Genomic DNA, 19,703 nt, shown 5'->3' with positions numbered 1-19,703 from the left:
TGATCCATATCTGACCACTGGACCCAGTGAGGAGGTGAGTGAGGCTGGTGACTTAACACAGCACCCCCTCACTCAAACTCAATTCTTGTGCTTGTCATGGTATCACCCCCGTGATGTCTGGTTGTCTTTGATTACAAAAGTCAAACCTCATCATCCTGTTGGTTACAGCTCTGGATTCTGAACTGCAAGCAGGGTACTGGTTGCCTCGAATTGGCAGAGATAATTTCTGCATTTTAGTAGTTCCCTGTACCAATAAAATCATACATTCAGTCTCTATCTTCTATCATTCCCTGGGAGGGGGAAACCTGAGGAAAAGATGAGAGATGAGAGGGATGAGTAGAACTCTCTTTCCGCCTCTTGGGGAGCGGGAGCTTGCTGCCCTCTGGGATCTGTGTTGGTGGGTACAACCTATAGAAGTCAGGTTGCTTTAGCTTCCAGGTGAGGACACTGAGGCAGTCTCGGCGCGGATTTGACCCTATTTAGGCATGGTGCAAGCTTCCTGTGTCTGGAATGACCAGTAGGTGGGGCACGTGTCCCAGCAGTGACTGATCCTCCAGGTTCCCCTGTCTGCCCTTGGCAACTTTGGGGTGTGGGCTCCCCACAGTGCAGACACCCCTCAATCTAGCGCCCTGTCTCCCCCCCTCCGAATGATGCGCAAGCACTTAACTCCTCCAAAGGAACAACAACTGACAGAGGCTCCAGGGGAGTCTTTCTGGCTCCAGTGAGGACCCCAAAGTGGCTGGGAACCAGGGAGACCTGGCCCCCAGCCCAGGCAGCTCTAAAGGCTCCCGACAAAGAAGAAAGCTAGTCCAGGCAGCAGGAGAAGGGGCAGGGGGCAGGTTGGGACCTTTCACCCCATCCTCCTCTTTTCATCCCAGCAGCCTCAAAGAGTTTTACAAGGTGGGAACTGGCTTTTATGGGCTGCAAGGCAGAGGTCTGCGGGCCTGGGGTGGAGGTGAGAACCACCTCCTCGGGGCGGGGCGAGAAGGCTGGGCAGGTGGGGATCAAGGCGGCCTGGGCCCCGGAGTCGGGCCAGGCCCGTCCAAGGTCGCTCCGTCTCTGCATTTCCGATGCGGAGGAGCCGGGGGCCGCGGCCCGGGGGGGCACTGATGGAGCTGCCCGCAGGGCGGCCCGGGGCGGGATCCGGCCCCCCTTCCTCCCCTCCGTCCTTGTGGCCGGAGACCATTAGTGGCGACAAGGTAGCTGTCTGGAAGCTGGCCCTGGACCCAAAATAACCGAGTGACCTCAGCGCGCCGTCTCCTCTCGTGTGTGGTCCGCTCTGGGGCGCCGGGGGAGGGGATCCCGGCCTGGCCCTTTGAGGGGGGGAGGTGGCCCGGGGCGGGCTTCTGGGGAAAGCAGAACCCCAGTCTAGTCCCCTTAAGACCCGGGGCGGGGGGCGGCGGGGGCGGAGGGCGCCGGCAGTCGCCGGAGCCGGATAATGAAGGGGTTAAGCGGCTGGAGCTGGCTCCGGGGCTTTGGAAAAAGTCCTAGGTCTTTAAAAGGGGGCGGGGCGCCCCGCCCCGCGGCCCCGCCCCGCCCCGCCCTTCCCTCCTCGGGTTGGGCGGTGCCGGGGCGGGGGCGGGGCCCGCGCTTGGGGGCGGGGCCGAGTCGGGCCGGGCCGGGCCGGGCCGCGCGGGGCTGTGGCAGTGTCTCGGGGCTGGCTGGCGGCGCGGGCAGCATGGATTGGGGCACGGAGCTGTGGGTGAGTCTGCCCCGGCCCCCTCCCGCGGCTTCCCCCAGCCCGCGCCCCCTCCGACTTTTCTGCCTTTGCCGGGCCCCGGGGCGGCCCCCCACCTCCCCCCTCCCGCTCCCCCGGCCCCCCTCGCCAAGCGCTTCCATTTCTTCCCCCTTCCCCACCACGTCCTCTCCGGGACGGCCCCTCCCGACGCCCCCCACTCAGCGCCGCCCGGCCCCCTCCCCTCCTCAGCTCCCAACAGTTTTCTCCAACTCTTGGATTTCAGTTTCTCTTCTCTCCCGCGGCCCCCCCCCCCCCCCCCCGGCTCTCTCCTTGCCCGGCTTTCTTCTAGTCCCTTCTACTTCTCCCGGGACCCTCTCTCAGGCCTCTGCTTCCCCCCGCCCCCACCCCTTTCCCCCTCCTCTTTCACTCCCTCGCCCCCTCTTTCTTTCTCAAGTTCCTTCTCCCGTTTGTCTTCTTTCCTCAGTTTCCGCCGGCCCGGGCTTCTCTCGTACCCCTTCCATCCTTGCCCAGTGTCTCCCCCTTGCCTTCTCCCCTCTGTGCTTCGAGGCCCGGCCTTTGTCACCGGCCGCTTCCCTCCCTCCCATTGAACTCCAGGGTTGGAAGGGGGGCCGCGAGGACTGGAAGAATGGGGTGGGGGGCGTCGGCAACTCCTCCCCTCCCGGTCCCGGCCTAGCTGACCTCGACCCAAGTTATTTAGGTGGCCCCTCATGCCCCACCCACAGAGGATCCCCGAGCCTCAGGGGCCGCACTCTGGAGTCCTGTAGGGATCCTCTCCCATCTAAATGCCAGGCCTGCCTAGACTTGGCCGGGAGTCCAGTGGTTAGGATGGGCCACAGCAGCAGACCCTTGAGTTTTGGTGGGTACGGTGTGGGGGGGTTGTCATTAGTGACCCCTCCCTTGGCTTGAGCTACTGTGTTTACATCCCTTGCTCTCCTCCTCCCCACCCCCCCAACAGGAAGTGGATTTCCTTCCCAGCTTAAAGCCCGGGCCAGGGATCCCAGTCCTCCCCCCCCCCCCCAAAAAAAAAATAAAAAGGCCCAGTCCTTAGATTGCCTGGGTCCCTTCCCCTGGCTGGGCCTCAGGCTCTCCTCTCCCTGTTTTGTTTTCTTTACCCTGGCCCTCTGGCCCTCAGTCTCTCCCTTTCTCCCTCTCCCTGGCAAACCAGTTTGTCCTCGATGGATGCCTCATACTTTGGCTCCATCCAGCTTGGACCTCTGGGAGGACTTTAATCTAGGACTGGAAGGAAGATTCCTCCCCACCTCCAACTCCTAGCTCTGGTTCAGGCTCTCCCCTCCCCCTGGCCTCCTTGACCTTTTGGCTTTGAGAATCCTGGGATAGTATGCCTGAGGGGATGATGGGGGGTGGGTGGGGGTACTGACTTCTTGGACTCTGACCTTAGGGCTCAGTCAGGGGCCTTGTTGAGCCACAAGTTGTCCAAGATGCTGAGGCCTTTCCTTAGAAAAGGATTTGATTTTTGTTGGGTCTGAACCCTTCCTGGTTTCGGTTTCCCTACCCTCACTTTGGGGTCTGAAAGGGGGAGGAGGAGCTGAGGCCTGAGCTCTGTTGGGACCTCTGGATCTAGGGTCATTCCCTGGGAATTGCATCGGTCTTGCCAGATGAAAGAGGAGTGTGTGGAAAGCTGGAATAGGTCACCTATTTTGAGCGCCCTGACCAGGTCAGGTCCCTTCTTATCTTACTGGGTCTCTGGGTCTTTGCCCAGGGGCAGCTGGTTCGGCACATATCTGGGGGTGGAGGGTGGTGTGGAATGGTAAACAGTGTGGAATGGTAAGCAGACATCCACCAGGTGGTTATTAGGACCCAGGATTTGTCTCCAGGCTGGTGCCCCATCTCCTTCAGCCATATTATCCCAGGAAAGCTCTGACACTTCTTCCAGGGATCTGGAGACATCTTTCCCTCCCTCGTGCTCTTTTAAGGGATGGGGGTCTGGTTCCTGAGCTCCTCCCTCTTCCTGGCTAGGGTTAATCCATTTACTGGGCAGAGACTGATAAAATCCTGGGGTGGGGGGGAGGAGAGGAGACAATTGGATGGCTAAAAGGCTTCAATTTCAGGAGAGGGGTTGTCCTGCCTTCTTTTAGACTCCAGGGTTTTCTTCCATGAAGGGGGGGGGAAGGGCCAGAGAGGCTCCAAGGAAAGAGCCCAGGGAGCCATGGGAGGTGTGAGGATTCACAGTCTCCACAAGTCTCAACTCTTCTTTCTCTCTACCTCTTGATCCTCATCCCTCCCCATCTTGGGCTGCTAGAAGTTCCCACCTCCAGGGCCCTGGAAAACCCAACACCCAGCAGAAATCCCCAGGAATCCCAGGGCAATGTGGCAGAGAGGTCAAATCAAGAGAGGTCCAGTCCAAGGACCGAGCTCTGTTTCCTAGGCAGGGAGGGGGCACTCCACCTGAGAGGGGAAACTTCAGAACAAATGGCTGCACCAGTTTCTTGCCCCTTTCTGAAATCTGACTCAACTGAGGAAGGGCAGGGAGACAGGTTAAGATGGGAGTGTAAGACACTTCCCATCTTACAGATGAGGAAACTGAAGTCCTGAAAAAAGCCAGGAACTTAGCCACTGACACAAAGCTAGGAAAGGGCAGATCCCAGTCAGCTCTTTGAACTCTCTCAAGTGTAGAGCTGCTTAATGGAACAGCTAAGTGCTCTTGGGGGACAGGGTGAGGAGGCAGAGTAAAGATGGGCAGGAAATGGGGCTTGGGGTGGGGAGGGAAAAGGAGGGTCCAGAGATACTTGGGACTTTATGGGAGACTTTTGTGACTCAGGGGGAACTGATTCAATGACTGAGACTTAGGGGTTTTTTAGGTATGCAGGGAGGGGTTGAGAGAGAGAGAGCTTATAATTTTCTTTCCGTGGGGAGAAGGGGGGGTAGTGACATTTCCTTTTGTCTTCCTCCAGACCCCTACAGCAGATAATTGGAGAAGAGTAATAGGTTAATAGGTTTAAAATGGAAATCCTTTTATGGGAAGACTGAGACCCACAAAAGTAGGAGAACCAGAATTCTAAATGATAGACATGTGTTCTGATTCTTGCTGTTGCAAGGGCTTACCTCAACTGTAGAGTTCCTAGGCCCCCCTGGAGAGAAGGGAACTCAAGAACCCCTGATCCCAGATTCTGGGGGCTGGGGGGTTAAGTACTATTGGCCCATGGGGCAGTGCCCGCCCCTTGCCTGCCAGTAACACTGCCCCCCTCGCTCTGTCTTTCTGTAGTGCCTGACTCACCCACTCTTGCCCGCCCAGCCGGATTTTCCGGAATGGAGGGGGATTAGGGGTGTGTGTGGGGTAACCTGGCTGGAGCTGGGGCCTTGGGGGTAAGAGCCTGGGAGCAAGCAGGTTCCGGGCTAGTTTTGTCCCCTGGGAGAAGAGCATGATTTCTATGAGGCCGTTGTGCCCCTCTTCCTCTCCACCCTGCCCTGAAAAACCCTTGTGATCTCGAAACAGGTTTCAGCCCCTTGGATGCCCACCGCTACTCTCACCCCTTGTCTCAGGGACACTGATGGGGGGGAACTCCACCTCCGGCTGCCCTGGGCTTCTCTTTTCTGAGGCCCCTCCTCCAGAAGGGTTAGAGCTGTTTTTCTGGCCACTCCCAGTCCAGTCTATCAGGGGTGGGGCTTTGGCGACTACACCCATAGAAGGGGGGGGATGATTGGAGCTGAGAGTCTGGTCCCCCGGGCCTCTCTGAGGTCATAGGATTGGAGAGGACTGTCTCTAGAAGGAACACTAGAGACCCCCTGTTACAGAGAAGGAAACTGAGGCCTAGAGAGGGAAAGGAATGTGTTTCAAGCAACTCTCCTCTTTCCTCTCCCCACATTTTCTGCTCCCCTTCAGGAGCAGTTTGAGGTGACTGAACCCCACACACAATGGGGCCTAGTCTGCTAGATTATTGGATTGGAGAAGGCTGTCTCTAGAGACCTTTTGTTACAGAGAAGGAAACTGAGGCCTAGAGAGGGAAAGGAACTTGTTTCAAGTATCCCCTCCTTTCTCTCCTCACATTTTCTGCTCCCTTTCAGGACCAGTTTGAGGTGATTGAACGCCATACACAATGGGGCCTGGACCTGCTAGACAAATACGTGAAGTTTGTGAAGGAGCGAACAGAAGTAGAACAGAGCTATGCCAAGCAGCTAAGGTGGGCTCACAATGGCAGAGTTTGGGGACCCAGAGCTGCAAGGCTAAGGGGAGGTCATGAGAGGCTCACTCTGTGGGGGAGGTGGGGAAAGTTCCTTAGGACTCAGGAAAGTTGGAATGGGGGATGTCGGTCCTCACATACTGGGAGGGACTATTGGGATGTCCTTCCTGGGATCTTTGTTGGGGGGGAGGGGACAAAGCTTAGACTTAATGGTTCTCTTCCTCTCTCCTGCCCATGTCCCTAACAGGAGCCTAGTGAAAAAATACCTGCCCAAGAGATCGACAAAGGATGACCCAGAGTCCAAGTGAGAAAGGGGGGAGGTGACTGGGGTGGTGGAGTTGATCCCTCTCTTCCCTCCTTTGTGGGAGCCTGGATAGAGAAGGTGATCTGTGCTACATTCTCTTCTCCCCCAACCTGTCCTCATCCCCCCCCCCCCCCCCACCAGGTTCAGTCAACAGCAGTCCTTCATGCAAGTTTTACAAGAACTCAATGATTTTGCTGGCCAACGAGAGCTGGTGGCTGAGAACCTGACCGTGCAGGTGTGTCTGGAGTTGGCCAAGTATTCACAGGACATCAAACAGGAGAGGAAGATGGTGAGGACCCCTGAGCATTCTTCCCCATCCCCCCAAACCCCAAGCCTTTCCTCTGAGTCCCCCCACCAACAAGGCTTCTGACTGAGATCCTCAGTCAACCTGGGCCCCAGCTGTTCCAGCCTCAGTTTCTCTCAGCAACCGAGTCCCCAGAACCTTCATTTATTTCTAAGCACTATCCCCAATTCCTGCAGCATTTTCAGGAGGGCCGCCGGGCTCAGCAGCAGCTGGAAAATGGACTCAAGCAGCTGGAGAATGTGAGTGTTAAAACAGAGGAGAAGAGAGGGTAGAGAAATGAACAGGGCCACAAAGCTGGAGGTCCCACATGCCTCTCAACCTATGGGCCAGGAATGGGGGAAGGCTCCATGTTATGGGGAGTAGATCACTTAACATTCTCATTTAAGTCCCAACAAGGAAAAAAGTCAAGTCTTAGGACCAGAGGCTTTATTACTAACCTTATTACTCACTTGTTTGACCTTGAGGAAATATGTCCTTTTTCCTCATTGAGACTTGATTTCTCCTTCTGTAAAAATGGGAGTAGTACCTTCCCCTCCTTTTTCCCCCCTCCAAACCTTGGGTGTGGTGAGGCTGAAGCCCAGGAATGTGAGGGTGAGGGCTGGCCTGTGGGTGACTTGATTATCATTGTCACATTCCTCAGAGCAAACGGAAGTTTGAACGAGACTGTCGGGAGGCAGAGAAGGCAGCTCAGACGGCCGAGCGGCTGGACCAGGACATCAATGCCACCAAAGCTGATGTGGAGAAGGTGGGAGGACTGTGGGACTCTGGGAGTGAAGGTGGGACCTGTGAGCTGGTGGCCTGGCTCATGACCTAAGTGACCTCCCCCAGGCAAAGCAGCAGGCCCATGTGCGAAGCCACATGGCTGAAGAGAGCAAGAATGAATATGCTGCCCAGCTACAGCGTTTCAACCGTGACCAGGCCCACTTCTACTTTACTGAGATGCCTCAGATTTTTGATGTGAGCAGCCAGTCCCTCTGTGAGCCCCGGTCCCTTTTGGCTCCTCCCCATACTCAGCTCTTCCTTTCTGTGTGCCATGGCCCCCAGAGTCGATCTAGGCCCTTCTGCTTCTCCAGATTCCTGAGACCCTCCTCATTGGAGCCCCCACCATCTCTGATCTTCCCACGTCCCAACCCTCTGCCCCTCAATTTCCTATGTCTCCCCAGAAGCTACAGGACATGGATGAGCGGCGGACGGCCCGGCTTGGTGCTAGTTATGGGCTTCTGTCAGAGACTGAGCTCCAGGTTATGCCTATCATTGGGAAATGCCTGGAGGGCATGAAGGTGGCTGCTGCTGCTGTGGACCCCAAGAATGTAGGTGATGGGGTACTCGGATACTGGGGGTAGGTGGGAAGGGAGGAAGCTTGTCTTGGCAGGGATGGCAATGGGAAAGGTAGTCCCAGGGATGAAAGGGAAGGAAAATAGCTCCAGGAGGTCTGGAACTGGCTCCTCCTGTGCTGCCACTGTGCCCTGGCTGGCTGACCCCATGCCAGGTCTCTACTTGCTCTTGATTTCTCCATCTATAAAATCAGATAGATGAACTTATATGTTCCCTAAGGTCACCTGCAGCTCAGGAAACCCACTGGCTTTAAGAGCCTCTATCTGCTATAATCTTCTATGTGAAGAGACTAACTGGGGCTAGCAGCATGTGGGGGCCTAGATTGCCCCACCTCTCCTCAACACCATCTCTTCTGTTGGCTTCCAGGATTCCCAGGTGCTCATCGGCTTGCATAAATCTGGCTTCACTCGGCCTGGGGATGTCGAGTTTGAGGACTTCAGCCAACCCATGACCCGAGCCCCATCAGACAACAGCCTGGGAGTACCCCCTGATGGGCGCCCTGACCCCCGAGGCCCAGTCAGGAATCGCCCCAAACGCTGGCCCTTTGGAAAGAAGAATAAGGTAGGGGCTCAGGGAGGCCTAGGTTGACTGGGTTTGTGTGCAGGCATGATCTGACCCCTTCCCCTGGATGGGGCTGGGAGCAGGCTGGGGAGGGGTATCACCGGCCAGAAAGCTGGAGACACGAATGACTGGGGGAGGGTGGGGCCCCGTTGAGTCAGCCCCCCTCCACCCCCTCACCCCTGAAGCCCCAGGGAGCCACCGGCCGGAACGCCGAGTCCCGGGCAGGAATCTTCCTCTTGGCTCTTGGCCCGGCTGGGATTGAGAACCCAGTCCTTTGGGGCCTGGAGCTTCAGGGCGGGGACAGGGGGGCTGAGGAGGGTTCTCAGCTTGAACGTTTAATGTGGGGCTTCCTGCTCTGCATGCAGCTGGCTCTCACCGAGACTGGGGTCAGAGAAAGAGAGAGTTGTGTGTGAGTGTGTGTGCGAAAGTGCTTGAGTGTGTGAGAGAGTGATGTGGGCGGGGAAGCGGCTAGCAAGGGAAGCTGCTCATTCCACTCTTCCCTCTCTTCGTCTTGGGGATCTGGCCCCATGTGGGGGTGGAGCGGGGCAGTTCAAGGCCACACTTTCATTTCCTGCTGACCTGGCCTCCAGGCCCACTCCCCGCAGCACCCTGGGCTCCCCATTGCCAGCTCTCTGCCTCTCCTGCTTCTGTGACCTTAGCCCCAGGCCACCAGTGATGCTTCCTTCTCCAATTCTGAGGGTGACCTTCAATCCCGTGCCTTTCATTTTTGACCTGCCACCTTGCCTGTCCTGAATCTGCTTCTGCATGTGTTGACTAGGGAAGACAAGGCTTGAGATGTAGGGGCCCAGAGTAAGGGAGAGGAGAGTCTTTGGTGGGGGGAGAGGAGCCAGAATTCCTTCCTTGGTGAACTGAGGAGGGCGGTTCTGGTGCCCCGGGAGCTCAAAGCCTTGTCTCCCTTTTCTTCCTCTTCTCTTGCTTCGTATTTTGTGTTGCTCTCTGGAATGTGCATGTTTTATGTCCCTGTGTGTATGTGTGTATGTGTGTGTGCATATGTGTGTATGTGTCCCAGTTTTCTTACCGTTTTTTTCTCCATTTTGTGTTTCCTTTTTTCCTTTTTTGTGTGTCTGTCCATCCATCCCTGCTCTTGACCCACCCTCACCCCATATCCCATCCCTTGCCCCTGCCTGTAGCTGCCCCCCCCACCCCTGTCCCCCCTGGGGAACCCCACTCCCTCAGCGTATGCTAATGGACCCCCATCCCCCCGCTTCAGCCGGGACCCCCTGGCCTTACTGAGTGAGATCAGTAAGTCAGTCAAGCCCCGGATAGCCTCCTTCCGCAGTCTCCGAAGTCGAGGGGTAAGTGGGCCATTGGCCCCTGGGGAGGGGCCTCGGGGGTATTGAGGCACTGACCCCCCCCCACACTGGCTAGAGAAGGGTGGGAGCCAGACAGCTCCATCTTAACCATCTACCTCCTCTCCCATTCACCACTCTCTTCCGAACTTCCCACCTAAGGTTTCATTAGGAAGAGTCAAGGGACTGGGTGGCAGGTACTTCCCACACCTGTCACCTGGCTTTGCTCCTTAGGCTGCTGGGCTGGGTGGTCAGGAAAGGCTGGGGACAGGGAGGAGACTAGGGTTTCCTGGGACCACTGGGGATATGGAGACTGGAGGAAGATTGAACCTCCTTCTGTCTTCCCTCTTAGACAGTGGTCACTGAGGATTTCAGCCACCTGCCCCCTGAACAACGAAGAAAAAAGTTGAAACAGCAACTGGAAGAACGAGGGCGGGAGCTACAGAAGGAGATAGATCAAAGGTGAATAGTGGGGCATTGGGGTCACCTCTGCTCCAGAGATCCAGGAATGGCCAAGGTCATGCCAATGCAAAGGTTGGCTCTCAATGCTGGTCCTCCCCTCCAACATCATGTCCCTTGAGTGTAATTTTTCTTTGGGTATCTGAGTGACTGGGTCTTGTAAAAGTTGAGACTTACTTTCCTTGGCTGAGCTGGGAGAACTTGGAGGGATTGGGGACATGTTGCCAAATGACCATTTTATGTAGCATTGGCTCCATCAGAATTGTGCTTGTTGGGTTGCGTCATGGAAGGAGGGAGTTCCCCATCACTGGAGGCCTGGAAGCCTCTCGTCACTTTTTGGGACGCCCTGCTCAGGCTTGGACCAAAAATCCCCTGAGGACCCTTGTTGTTGGAACTCTGGCTGCTGTTCAGGGGAGAGAACTGGGCAGACTGAGGAACTCTCTTCCCTTGCTCTCTAGGGAAGCCCTAAAGAAGATGAAGGATGTTTATGAGAAAACGCCACAGATGGGTGACCCTGCCAGCCTGGAACCCCGCATCTCAGAGACCCTGGGCAATATCGAGAGGCTGAAGCTAGAGATCCAAAAGTATGAGGTGAGCTCCTCTGGTCTGGGACCTGGCAGCCACCCAGCTGAGTCATTGGGGGAGGGGTAGTGGCTCCAGCTGTTTCCCATCATGGCCTAGGCAAGCAGCAAAGTGACCTTAGGAAACCTCCCTCTCTGCTTTCGGAGGGTGGTGGGAGATGAGGCACGTTGCGGGGGGAGGGTGTTCATGGCCAACCAGCTCCCAAACTCTGATTGCCTTGCTCTTAGACATGGCTGGCTGAGGCTGAGAATAGAGTTCTGGGTAACCGCAGTGACAGCCTGGGAAGGCATGGTCGTCCCCCAGAACCACCCACTGGGGCTCCCCCAGATACAAACAACTGTGCTTCTGACAAGGAGAGGTAAGGGACTGGGGCCTAGGAAGGGGGTATGTGTGTGTGTGTGTGTGTATGTTGGAGAAGGGCCCTTAGATGGAGGGAAAGAGAGAGATATTAAGTGGGGGTGGGGTGGGGGTAGGCCATGGTAAGGAGTATCAGTGACCAAAGTAGATGGGGGACCAGAAGGGCCGTGGGAGAGTAGATGAGGTATGGGTTGTTAGAACTGGCCAGGTGGTGGGAGTTAAGGTGTGGTGAGGGGTGGGGAGTGAATGCTGACCTCTAACTAACTCTCTTCAGCCCAGAGGCTCCCCCCTCAGATGAGGGAACAGACACCTCCATCTACACAGAGTTTGAAGAAGACTTTGAAGAGGAGCCAGCCTTCCCCATTGGTCACTGTGTTGCTGTCTACCAGTTTGAAGGTGAGAAGGAAATAGGGAATACTTAAGTGACCTGTTGGCAAGCCTGCAGCTGAACCCTTCTTGAAAAGCCCAGCACATCAGAAGAGACAGATGGCTCCTCTCAGGAGACCAGTCTTGTGCATTTTCCATAGGATTTCGGATTACATGAGCCCTGGGGGTGGGGTAGACTCTAGATTCTGCCACTTGGTGTTATCTATAAACTAGAAGGGACCTTTTTAAACATTCTGTGATACCTTGATTGGCCAGCATGGGGGCATCTGACAATATTGGGGCGTGGGCTTCTGGCCCATCTTCAATCTGGCTCAAATCTCCCATTACCCCCCCATCAGGGTCCAGTGAGGGTACCATCTCTATGGATGAAGGCGAGGACCTGTGCCTAATGGAGGAGGATAAAGGCGATGGATGGACAAGAGTCCGACGGAAACAGGGGGGTGAAGGCTATGTGCCAACCTCCTACCTTCGAGTCACGCCCAGCTGAGCCCCTTTGCCATCCCTTGGGGTGGGTAGATCCCTGACAGGGCGTCTGTCCTGCCTCCTGCTCTCTGCCTAGGACCTGGCTGTTGCTGCTTTAGGACCCTGCCCAGGGGGCGGGGAGGGGGGCTAGGCCTGGCTGCCCCTCACTCCACACCATATATGCACTTTATTCCTGGGGTGGCCCGGGCATCTGCTCCCCACATGCTCCTCAGCCCAGAGTTCTAGCTGGGGCCTGTGTAACCCCTGCTGCAGGCCCAGCCCACTGTGCCTCCTACACTCGATGTAAATACTTGTGCAAGTGCAGTTTGGTTTTGTTTTTTTTTTAAAAAACAACAAAACAGAAACTTGTATAAATGGACTGTGTGTAGCCCCTGACTGGAGCTTTATTTAGGACTTGGGTGGGCTGGCCTGTGTCTCTGGACCCTTCCCCAGGACATCACCCACCTGTTGGGGAGCGCCAGAGAAGAGTGTGAAGAACTGGAGGTGGTGGGCAGCCACAAAAGCCTCCTTTGTCCCTTGCAGCTGCCCAGCCTCTAATGTAGAGGGCCTCGTGGGGCCAGTTTCTCTACTGATCTGATCCCTGTGACTGGTGGGAAGGGCTCTGGGGTTCCCACCTTCTCTGCACAGATGAGCTTATCCAAGGGTGGGGTGGGGGGCTTGCTAGCAATGTCCCATTCCTACTGTGGAAGAAAAACTAGATTTGCTCTGATGAAGAGCTCCAAGGGGGTGGGGGGAGGATGTTTCAAAGCAGCAGGCTCAGCTTCTGTGAGGTAGTGAGTTCCCTTTCACCCGAAACCTTCTGGGTTCTGGAAGGGCTATGAGAGAAGAGCCAGTGGCACTTCGTGGTCCTAGCAAAGAAGAGGAGGAAGAGAGAATGGGTATGAGGGCTCAGCTACACCTGCCTCCTTCCTCCTGCTCTGGAGGATCTCACTTCTCTAGGTATGGGTGCTGCAGGACAAGATCTGAGCTGTGCTAGCCCAGCTGGCATTGTGGTGGTAGTCAGCTTGGAGTGCAGGTGCCCCTGGGATTTCAGGCCCCTGGACAGAGGACAATGGGCAGCTGTGGTCAGCAAAGGTGAATCTTTACCGTTTAGCGTGACCTCAACCCTCGGGCTCCAGCCTGCGGGAAAGGGCACTTAGGACAAGGTGGAACTTCTTGTGTCTTTCGGCCTGTCCGGCTCCAGCACCCCGGCTGCCCCAGAGAAGCCTCAGGGCAAACTCAGTCTGGAAGGCTTCATATAGTTGAGGGGTGGGTTGGAAACCTGGGTAGGGGAAGGAAAAAGAACCCAGGATAAGGCTAGGAGACTGGAAAGGGGAAGGGGAGGAGAAGGAGTGATTTCTTGAGAGGTGGAGGCCAGAGCTCACCCTTTAGTCTGGCCCTGGCCACCTCTCGGTAGTGGGAGGCATTGTTGGCCATGGTTCGGGCTCCCTGCAGGGTCCAAAGCAGCCGCTCACAGCTCTCCTCGTCAGACCCCCACAACTGGACCCCTTCCAGCAGCTGGGCCACAGGCACTAGGTGAGGCAGGGCCACCTCTCCTGGCTGGCCAATTTCTGTGAGGAGAGAAAAATCTCAGTGCCAGCTACAAATCAATTCCACTTCCCTGAGTCTCATGATTCCAGTTCCCTGCTTCCAGGTCTAAAATGCCATCAGACAAAGATTTAGCTTCCCACTTACCAGCCCCTTCATCCAGAGCTCGGACAAAGGGCTTCAGCTCCTTCTCAAAGGCCAGCGCGGCTTCCGTGTGATTCTGGCGGAGGAGGCGCCACGTCCGTTCTAGCCGTGTGATCTGGGGAGAACTGACATACTTAGCCCCTGAACCTGTCTGATGACAGGTCCCTTCCCCATCCTTCACCTTACCTGGGGCAGCTGCAAGGCAGTCATCACTGAAGAAAGAGCAAACAGGTCTCCTGTACCTCCAGGGGCCCGAAGGGCTAGTGCCAGCTGGATAAGGCCAAGCAAGGTGTCCACTCGTTCTGCCACTGACCCCGAGCATCCCACCACGGCTATGGCTGCAGCCAGGGCCAAGGCCTCATGTCTGGGGGAAGTTTGTGGGTTCGGGAAGAAAGGGGGATTGGAGATATAGGGCAGGGTTGTACAAGGTCTAGGCTTAAAGGGTGGGAGGGGGCTTGGGGGGACGCTGGCAAGGAGCTGAAAGGAAATGGAAGAAACTGCAAAGGTTTGGAAGGCAAAACTAGCAATTTTTGAAAAGTAAAACCTTGTGAGCCACACTCTCAAATGAATTTGGTGATGGGACCAGTAGGGTATATGAATGTGTGTCTAAGTCACCATTATAAAATAAAACCCACACGATATTGATGCCTTGTTTTTACTACCAATATACTTTATACTTTAAGTTACTGAGAGTCCCTCTGAAGTCTTCAAATTTTTTTTCTGAAAGGACAACACCATCGGTACCCCATTTAAATTTTAGCATCCTGGGACAGAATTTTTATCGTCTCACCCTAGTTGTAGCTCTGGGACTGGTTTGGAGGGAAAGAATGGCTGTGAGGGTGGCATGGTTATTATCCTCTGATGTTCTCCTGGGGGAGACGGGGGCAGGGTTAGGGTTAGAGCTTGGGGCTCACCTCTCTAATAGGTTAAGCCGAAGTTGATGCCCATGAGGCAGCGTGAGGAGTTCCAGACCCGAGTGGACGCCCATTGCTTGGCGCTGAGTTCGAGTTACACCCAGGATCTGGGCTGCCTGGGAGGAAAGAAATGGTGAGCCCAGGGAAAGCTGCCTTTAGGATATCTCAAGTCACAGTGCTGCCAGATTCTGGGTCTGCTGACCTGGCAATTGGTGAGAAGTAGGTGTTGGGCTACAGTACCCACATCATGCTGTAGGAACAAGATACGGAGAGTACTCAGGGCACTGGGCTCCAGGGCCCGGTTTTCAGGACCCAGCAAGCAGGAAGAGAAGGCTTGGGGCTGAAGGGCAGCGGGAATTCCTCCTTGAGGTTTCACAAAATCTTCAGCCTCTTCTTGCTCCCACTCTTCCCACCAAGGGGACTCCTGGAGACCTTCCATGTTGCTCAGATGGGCCTCGTGGTTGTGTTGATCCTTCTGCTTTTCTCTTTGATCAGCTTCTTCCCCAGGCAAGGCCTCTGTCTTGTCCTCAGTCTCTTGTCTATCTCTTGGTCCAAGTCTTGCCTCCTCCTCAGTCCTAACTTCCTCCCCACTACCTTGGGAGTGGAGGGTCTCCTGAGGCACCAGCTCACTGGAGGTGGGAGTCCCAGAGCATTCTGGCAACATTACTGAGGGTGCCCGTGGAGGTTTGGGTGGCACCTTGGGATGTAGCTGACCATCTGAGCCCCATAGTGGGGTGACCAGACTCAGTAGCTGGGCCCTACGGAGTACAGGATCACTGCCAGTACGGAAGAGGGGGGAAGCAGGAGGTAGTACTTTGGCCATTGGAGAGTCTTCTGGGGAACCTGAGTGAAAGAGATAAAAGCGGACAGACTTGGGATTGGAGACGCGGTGGAGATAGGGAAGAAGTCAGAAGGAAGACACACAGAGAGAAGAGGAAACCCTGTGGTAGATACTTTCTGTCCCCCAGCTTCTCCAACTTACCTGGTGCTTTGTTATCCTTAGAGGGACCTTCCTTGTGACCCAGGATATCTAGGCTGGCTGGCTGGCTACCACTGAGTGTCTTGGTCCTAGTGGCAAATTCAATTTAAGAAGCATGAATGGAAAGTGACTACTTTGTCCAGAGAATTGTGCTAAATGCTAGGTAGTTATAAGGGAATCAACTCTCACATTCAAAGAGCTTACTTTCATTTGAGGTTGGGGAGGCAGAACAATTTGGACAAAGCTAAGTAAATACAAAGGACATACAAAGTAATTGGGGTTGGGGAGATTTCCATAACAACTGAAAGATTATGAAATGTTTCCCCTACTGAAGTTCAGCTTTAAAGAGAACTAGGGAGTGCACAGGTAGAGGTGAAGAAGGGAGAACATTTGAGATTGAGACACAGAAGGAGGCAAGGAGAACATGAGAAAGAGTGTTGTTACTGCCTCTGGAAGCAGGGAACCCTCAGACCCACTCCCCCAGCTTGTTTTGTGTCTGAATGAATGTTAGTAGTTCATATGTCTGTGGTTCATTTCTCACAATTCCATAAGGCAGGCAATGCAAATATGCTTCAGATGAAGGAACTAGTGCTTAGAGAAATGAGGTGACTTGTCCAATCAATGGCAGAACTGGGTTTGAAGCTTGGTCTCCTGACTCAGTTCAGAGCTCTTTAATTTCCTGCTACCTTGTCTCTTCTCTTCCTCCCATTCCGTTTCCTCTAGCCATTTCCTAGTGGGTAGAGGGGATACGGATCCCCAAGCTCTTATCTCCCGAAAGATTATCTGGTCCCATCTCAAGGATGGAGGTCCCTCTTCTATTCCAAGGGTCCTCTGAGTAATGCCAATGTGAAAGGAGGGGGACAAAATGCTCTCTTCTCTGACCCTTCTTCCCCATCTCTTAACCCCAATAACACATCTCTCCATACCTGAGTAGCTCTTTATGGACCTGGCGAGCACCATCACTGCAGTTGTCGTCACTCAGGCTCCGCCGGTGGTGGGGCTTGCCAAAGATCAGAGGATGTGGAGGTCCATGGCGGGCTATGGGGTGAGAAGCCACAGCCCCTGAGGCCTGGGATAATGGGCGTTGCATAGCCACATAACAGTTTACCAGGGCAGGCAGGCTGGGGAAGCGCTCATCCTCCAACTGGAAGAGGGCACGAGGCCTGCCAGGGCGTGGGCGCAGTTGGATACGCACCACCTCAAAATGGAGGGGTTGACCACCCCAGCAGCAGGACAGCATCAGGGGGCTCGAGCCCAAAACTAAGGTGGGAGTGGAGGCCCATACCAGGAAGTCCCCATCTGCCAGCAGCAGGGCCTCTGCTTCCTAGGGATGGAAAAGACAAGATTGGCAGGGGATGGAGCCAGGCTCAGTGGTGACGGCAGATTGGGTTGTCTAAAGCTCCCAACAACAGGAGACAGGGCATGGATGGCAATGAGATGTTCCCAGAGGCAGGAGTGATTGGGAGAAGGGCTTCTCATTTTTTGAAGGAGGCACAGTAGGGTAGCTGGGATATGAAGTTACTGAAATTCAGGCGGGAGAGGAGACCTCAAGTGGGGAAGTCAAGTGAACGGTGAATCCCTTCTACCTTAGGTCTGGTTTTCCTCAGGGAGACTATGGGAAGTTAGACCTGAGCAACAGGTAGGTAGCAAGAGTGTTAATACCCTCAGCCAGGAGTCTCCACCAGGGGGTGCTCTGGGGTTACCTTTTGGGAAAGTCCTCCATGGTACCAGATCTGGTCAACCAACTCTTTCTCAGGGTCCAGAGGCTCCTCTCCTTCCATTGGCAGCTCCTGGACCCCACTTGGAAAAGAAAGAGTAGGGGATGGGGATCACTGAGGAGGCAGCATTTGGACTGGAAGTCAGGAGATCTAGATTCTAATGTTGGCTCTGCCCCCTGTCTTGACTTGGATGCCTTGGGCACGTCTCTTCCCTTCTAGGGGTCCTTGTTCCTTCTGAAAAAAAAAATAAACCAGGCCACAAGGTGAAGGAAGCACGAGAAGCAATCAAAACATCCCATAGCTGGAAAGCCCTTTATTTAGACAATAACAAAGCCCAAAGGTTTACAAAGTCATTTCCCTAAAATTAATGTCCTTAAGAGGCAGTAAGAGATCTGAGACCATAGAATGTCAAAACTGGAAGGGGGCATTAGGATATGAAACACTGAATGCAGAGTACAAAGAACCTTTAAGAGGAGGTAATCTAGTCCACGCACTAAAGGTGACTTTGAGACCGGAAGACCTGAGTTCAGATGCTACCTCAGACACTTTACCAGCAGTGTGACTCTAGGCAAGTCACTTAACCTTTCTCTACCTCAGTTGACTCAATTGTAAATTGGGGATTATCATAGAATCTCCGCCTCGGAGTTGTGAGGATTCCGAGAGCTTGACATTGTGCCTGGCCCGTATCAGGTGGCTAAATAAATGTTGGTTCCCTTATTTACAGAGGGTCCGGGAAGGGAAGTGATTTGTCTAGGGTCACAGAGTCAGCACTCAGGACTTTATTGGAAGGCGGGCTGCAGTCGGGAAAAGGAGCCAGTGGAGATGGTTTCCCTAGTGGTTCTCCTGTGCCCGAGGGGTAGGAGAATGCAGGACCGTAGGGCGTGGAGCTGGGGTTGTGGCTGTACCTGGGATTCCAGCGGCCTGAGTCAAGCGAAAGGGGGGAGGAGAGAAGCAGAAGGAAGTTCCGGGGACAGAAAAGGGGGGGAGGGACGCAGTTCCAAGGCCTCTCTCCTAATCCAAGACCCCCCACCCCCGATTTACAGAGACCTGCAGGCTGCGGATGTGGGCAGGGAGGGGCGGCGGTGGGGGGGGACTCCTCATGGATGCGGGATAAGGTTGGGAGGCTGGGGGTGTCTGCAGCAGGAGGGGATCTCCATTGCCCTCCCCCTCGACCCCGCAGGTAGAATGTCCAGGTTTCTCCGCACCCCCCCCCCCCCCAATCTCTGCCCAGAGTCCTAGGAAGCTCACCTGCAGCGCCTTAAGTCAGCGGGTCCGGCTCCAAGACTCAGCGCCTCCTCGAGACCAGGCTCAGGTCTGCCCCTGGCCCGGCCCGGCCCCGCCCCTCCCCACCTGGCCCCGCCCCGCCTGGCCCCGCCCCGCCTGGCCCCGCCCCGCCTGGCACCGCCCCGCCTGGCACCGCCCCGCCTGGAGCCGCCCCCTGCCCGTAATCGCCTCGCCTCCCCTCAGTTTCCTCCAAAGAGCAGCAGCCTCTGCCGGGCGGAGCCCGGGGCTGCCCTTCCTTTCCCACCCCCACCCCTTCTTTCTGGTGCTGAAATTTTTTCCGGTCCATGGAGGGAGAGTTGGGGGGGGGATGGATCAGGGAAAGGACCCCCGGGGTATGCCTCGGTGTCTCTGGGGGGGGGCCCTCGGCTTCACCTCTGCCCCTGTGTGGGCCTGAGGAAGTTTCTTCATCAAAATCAGTGAATTTTAAAACAGTTTCTATGCTTGGCTTTGGAGAGGCAAAGCAAATACCCTTGGCCTCAGTTTCCCTATCTGAAAACAAAGAGGTTGGACATGGACCTTTCAGCTGCTGATGTTGAGCCGGGCTCTGATTCCCTCATCTCCCTTCTCTCTCCCGATCCTGGTGTCCTGAATCCAAACTAAGGCTCTACCAGAGTCTCAGAGGCTGTTCATGTGCATCTTGCCCCAAGACCTAGTGAAGAGGAGGGGGTGGGCCCTGAAGTTAGGTCTCTTCCTTTCTCCCAGGAGAAGCAAATGGAAATGGATAAACTCAACTGGGGAGGTCTTCTTAGAATTCCTTTACTCACTATCCTCTTTTTTCCTGGTTTTTTTTTTTGCAAAGTAATGGGGTTAAGTGACTTGCCCAAGGCCACACTGCTAGCTAATTATTAAGTGTCTGAGGCCAGATTTGAACTCAAGTCCTCCTGACCCCAGGACTGGTGCTTTATCCACTGTGCCACCTAGCCACTTCTCTAACCACTATTCTTTTATTTATTTATTTATTCATTTATTTATTTTAGGTTTTTGTAAGGAAAATGGGGTTAAGTGGCTTGCCCAAGACCACACATTATTAAGCATCTGAGACCAGATTTGAACCCAGGTACTCCTGACTCCAAGGACGGTGCTTTATCCACTGTGCCACCTAGCCGCTCCTCTAACCACTATTCTTAACCAGACATCCTTTTCAAAGCCCCTGAGTAATGATGGGGAAGGGGAAGAAAGACCACAACTTCCACCTCTTCTCTTCCCATCCTCAGCAC

At 55.0% G+C, this 19,703-nt stretch overlaps 2 protein-coding genes across 4 annotated transcripts; one reads left to right on the top strand and one right to left on the bottom strand.

Annotated features, from left to right (window-relative positions):
- The first annotated feature begins 1,627 nt into the window (after positions 1-1,627).
- On the top strand, positions 1,628-12,571 carry TRIP10 (thyroid hormone receptor interactor 10). Of its 2 annotated transcripts, XM_074203707.1 has the most exons (15): positions 1,628-1,702; positions 5,723-5,838; positions 6,086-6,142; positions 6,284-6,431; positions 6,623-6,685; positions 7,087-7,191; positions 7,275-7,403; positions 7,610-7,756; positions 8,148-8,342; positions 9,494-9,658; positions 10,005-10,114; positions 10,570-10,702; positions 10,921-11,051; positions 11,325-11,446; positions 11,776-12,571. In XM_074203707.1, exons 1-15 carry the CDS (start codon positions 1,679-1,681, stop codon positions 11,922-11,924), a joined length of 1,794 nt encoding a protein of 597 aa, XP_074059808.1. In that variant the 5' UTR covers positions 1,628-1,678; the 3' UTR covers positions 11,925-12,571. The 2 variants fall into 2 exon arrangements, with proteins under 2 accessions (XP_074059808.1, XP_074059809.1); XM_074203708.1 differs by lacking the exon at positions 9,494-9,658 and having other exon boundaries at positions 11,776-12,567.
- SH2D3A (SH2 domain containing 3A) lies at positions 9,745-18,538 on the bottom strand. 2 transcript variants are annotated; one of them, XM_074203705.1, is made up of 11 exons: positions 18,451-18,538; positions 17,188-17,436; positions 16,411-16,808; positions 15,488-15,573; positions 14,708-15,348; positions 14,506-14,621; positions 13,778-13,955; positions 13,595-13,706; positions 13,285-13,470; positions 13,007-13,181; positions 9,745-12,768 (listed from the first exon to the last, which is right to left on the bottom strand). In XM_074203705.1, the coding sequence occupies exons 2-10, from the start codon at positions 17,263-17,265 to the stop codon at positions 13,021-13,023; spliced, it is 1,956 nt and encodes a 651-aa protein (XP_074059806.1). In that variant the 5' UTR covers positions 17,266-17,436; positions 18,451-18,538; the 3' UTR covers positions 9,745-12,768; positions 13,007-13,020. The 2 variants fall into 2 exon arrangements, with proteins under 2 accessions (XP_074059806.1, XP_074059807.1); XM_074203706.1 differs by having other exon boundaries at positions 17,188-17,284; positions 18,451-18,519.
- Between the last annotated feature and the right edge of the window lie 1,165 nt (positions 18,539-19,703).

The sequence above is a fragment of the Macrotis lagotis genome, chromosome X, assembly GCF_037893015.1.
Source record: "Macrotis lagotis isolate mMagLag1 chromosome X, bilby.v1.9.chrom.fasta, whole genome shotgun sequence".
Classification (NCBI taxonomy): Eukaryota; Metazoa; Chordata; class Mammalia; order Peramelemorphia; family Peramelidae; genus Macrotis; species Macrotis lagotis.
Note: the sequence above shows the minus strand (reverse complement) of the source record. Positions and strands in the feature narration are given on the sequence as shown.

Bases quoted from the DNA above. Each gene is read 5' to 3' on its own strand.
- SH2D3A (XM_074203705.1), bottom strand. From the start codon at position 17,265: ATGGAAGGAGAGGAGCCTCTGGACCCTGAGAAAGAGTTGGTTGACCAG. The intron at 16,809-17,187 runs GTAACCCCAGAG...TTCCATCCCTAG, and splicing joins ATGGAGGACTTTCCCAAAAG to GAAGCAGAGGCCCTGCTGCT. The intron at 13,471-13,594 runs GTAAGTGGGAAG...CTCTCCTCACAG, and splicing joins AGCTCTGGATGAAGGGGCTG to AAATTGGCCAGCCAGGAGAG.
- TRIP10 (XM_074203707.1), top strand. From the start codon at position 1,679: ATGGATTGGGGCACGGAGCTGTGG. The intron at 5,839-6,085 runs GTGGGCTCACAA...TGTCCCTAACAG, and splicing joins AGCTATGCCAAGCAGCTAAG to GAGCCTAGTGAAAAAATACC. The intron at 10,703-10,920 runs GTGAGCTCCTCT...CCTTGCTCTTAG, and splicing joins TAGAGATCCAAAAGTATGAG to ACATGGCTGGCTGAGGCTGA.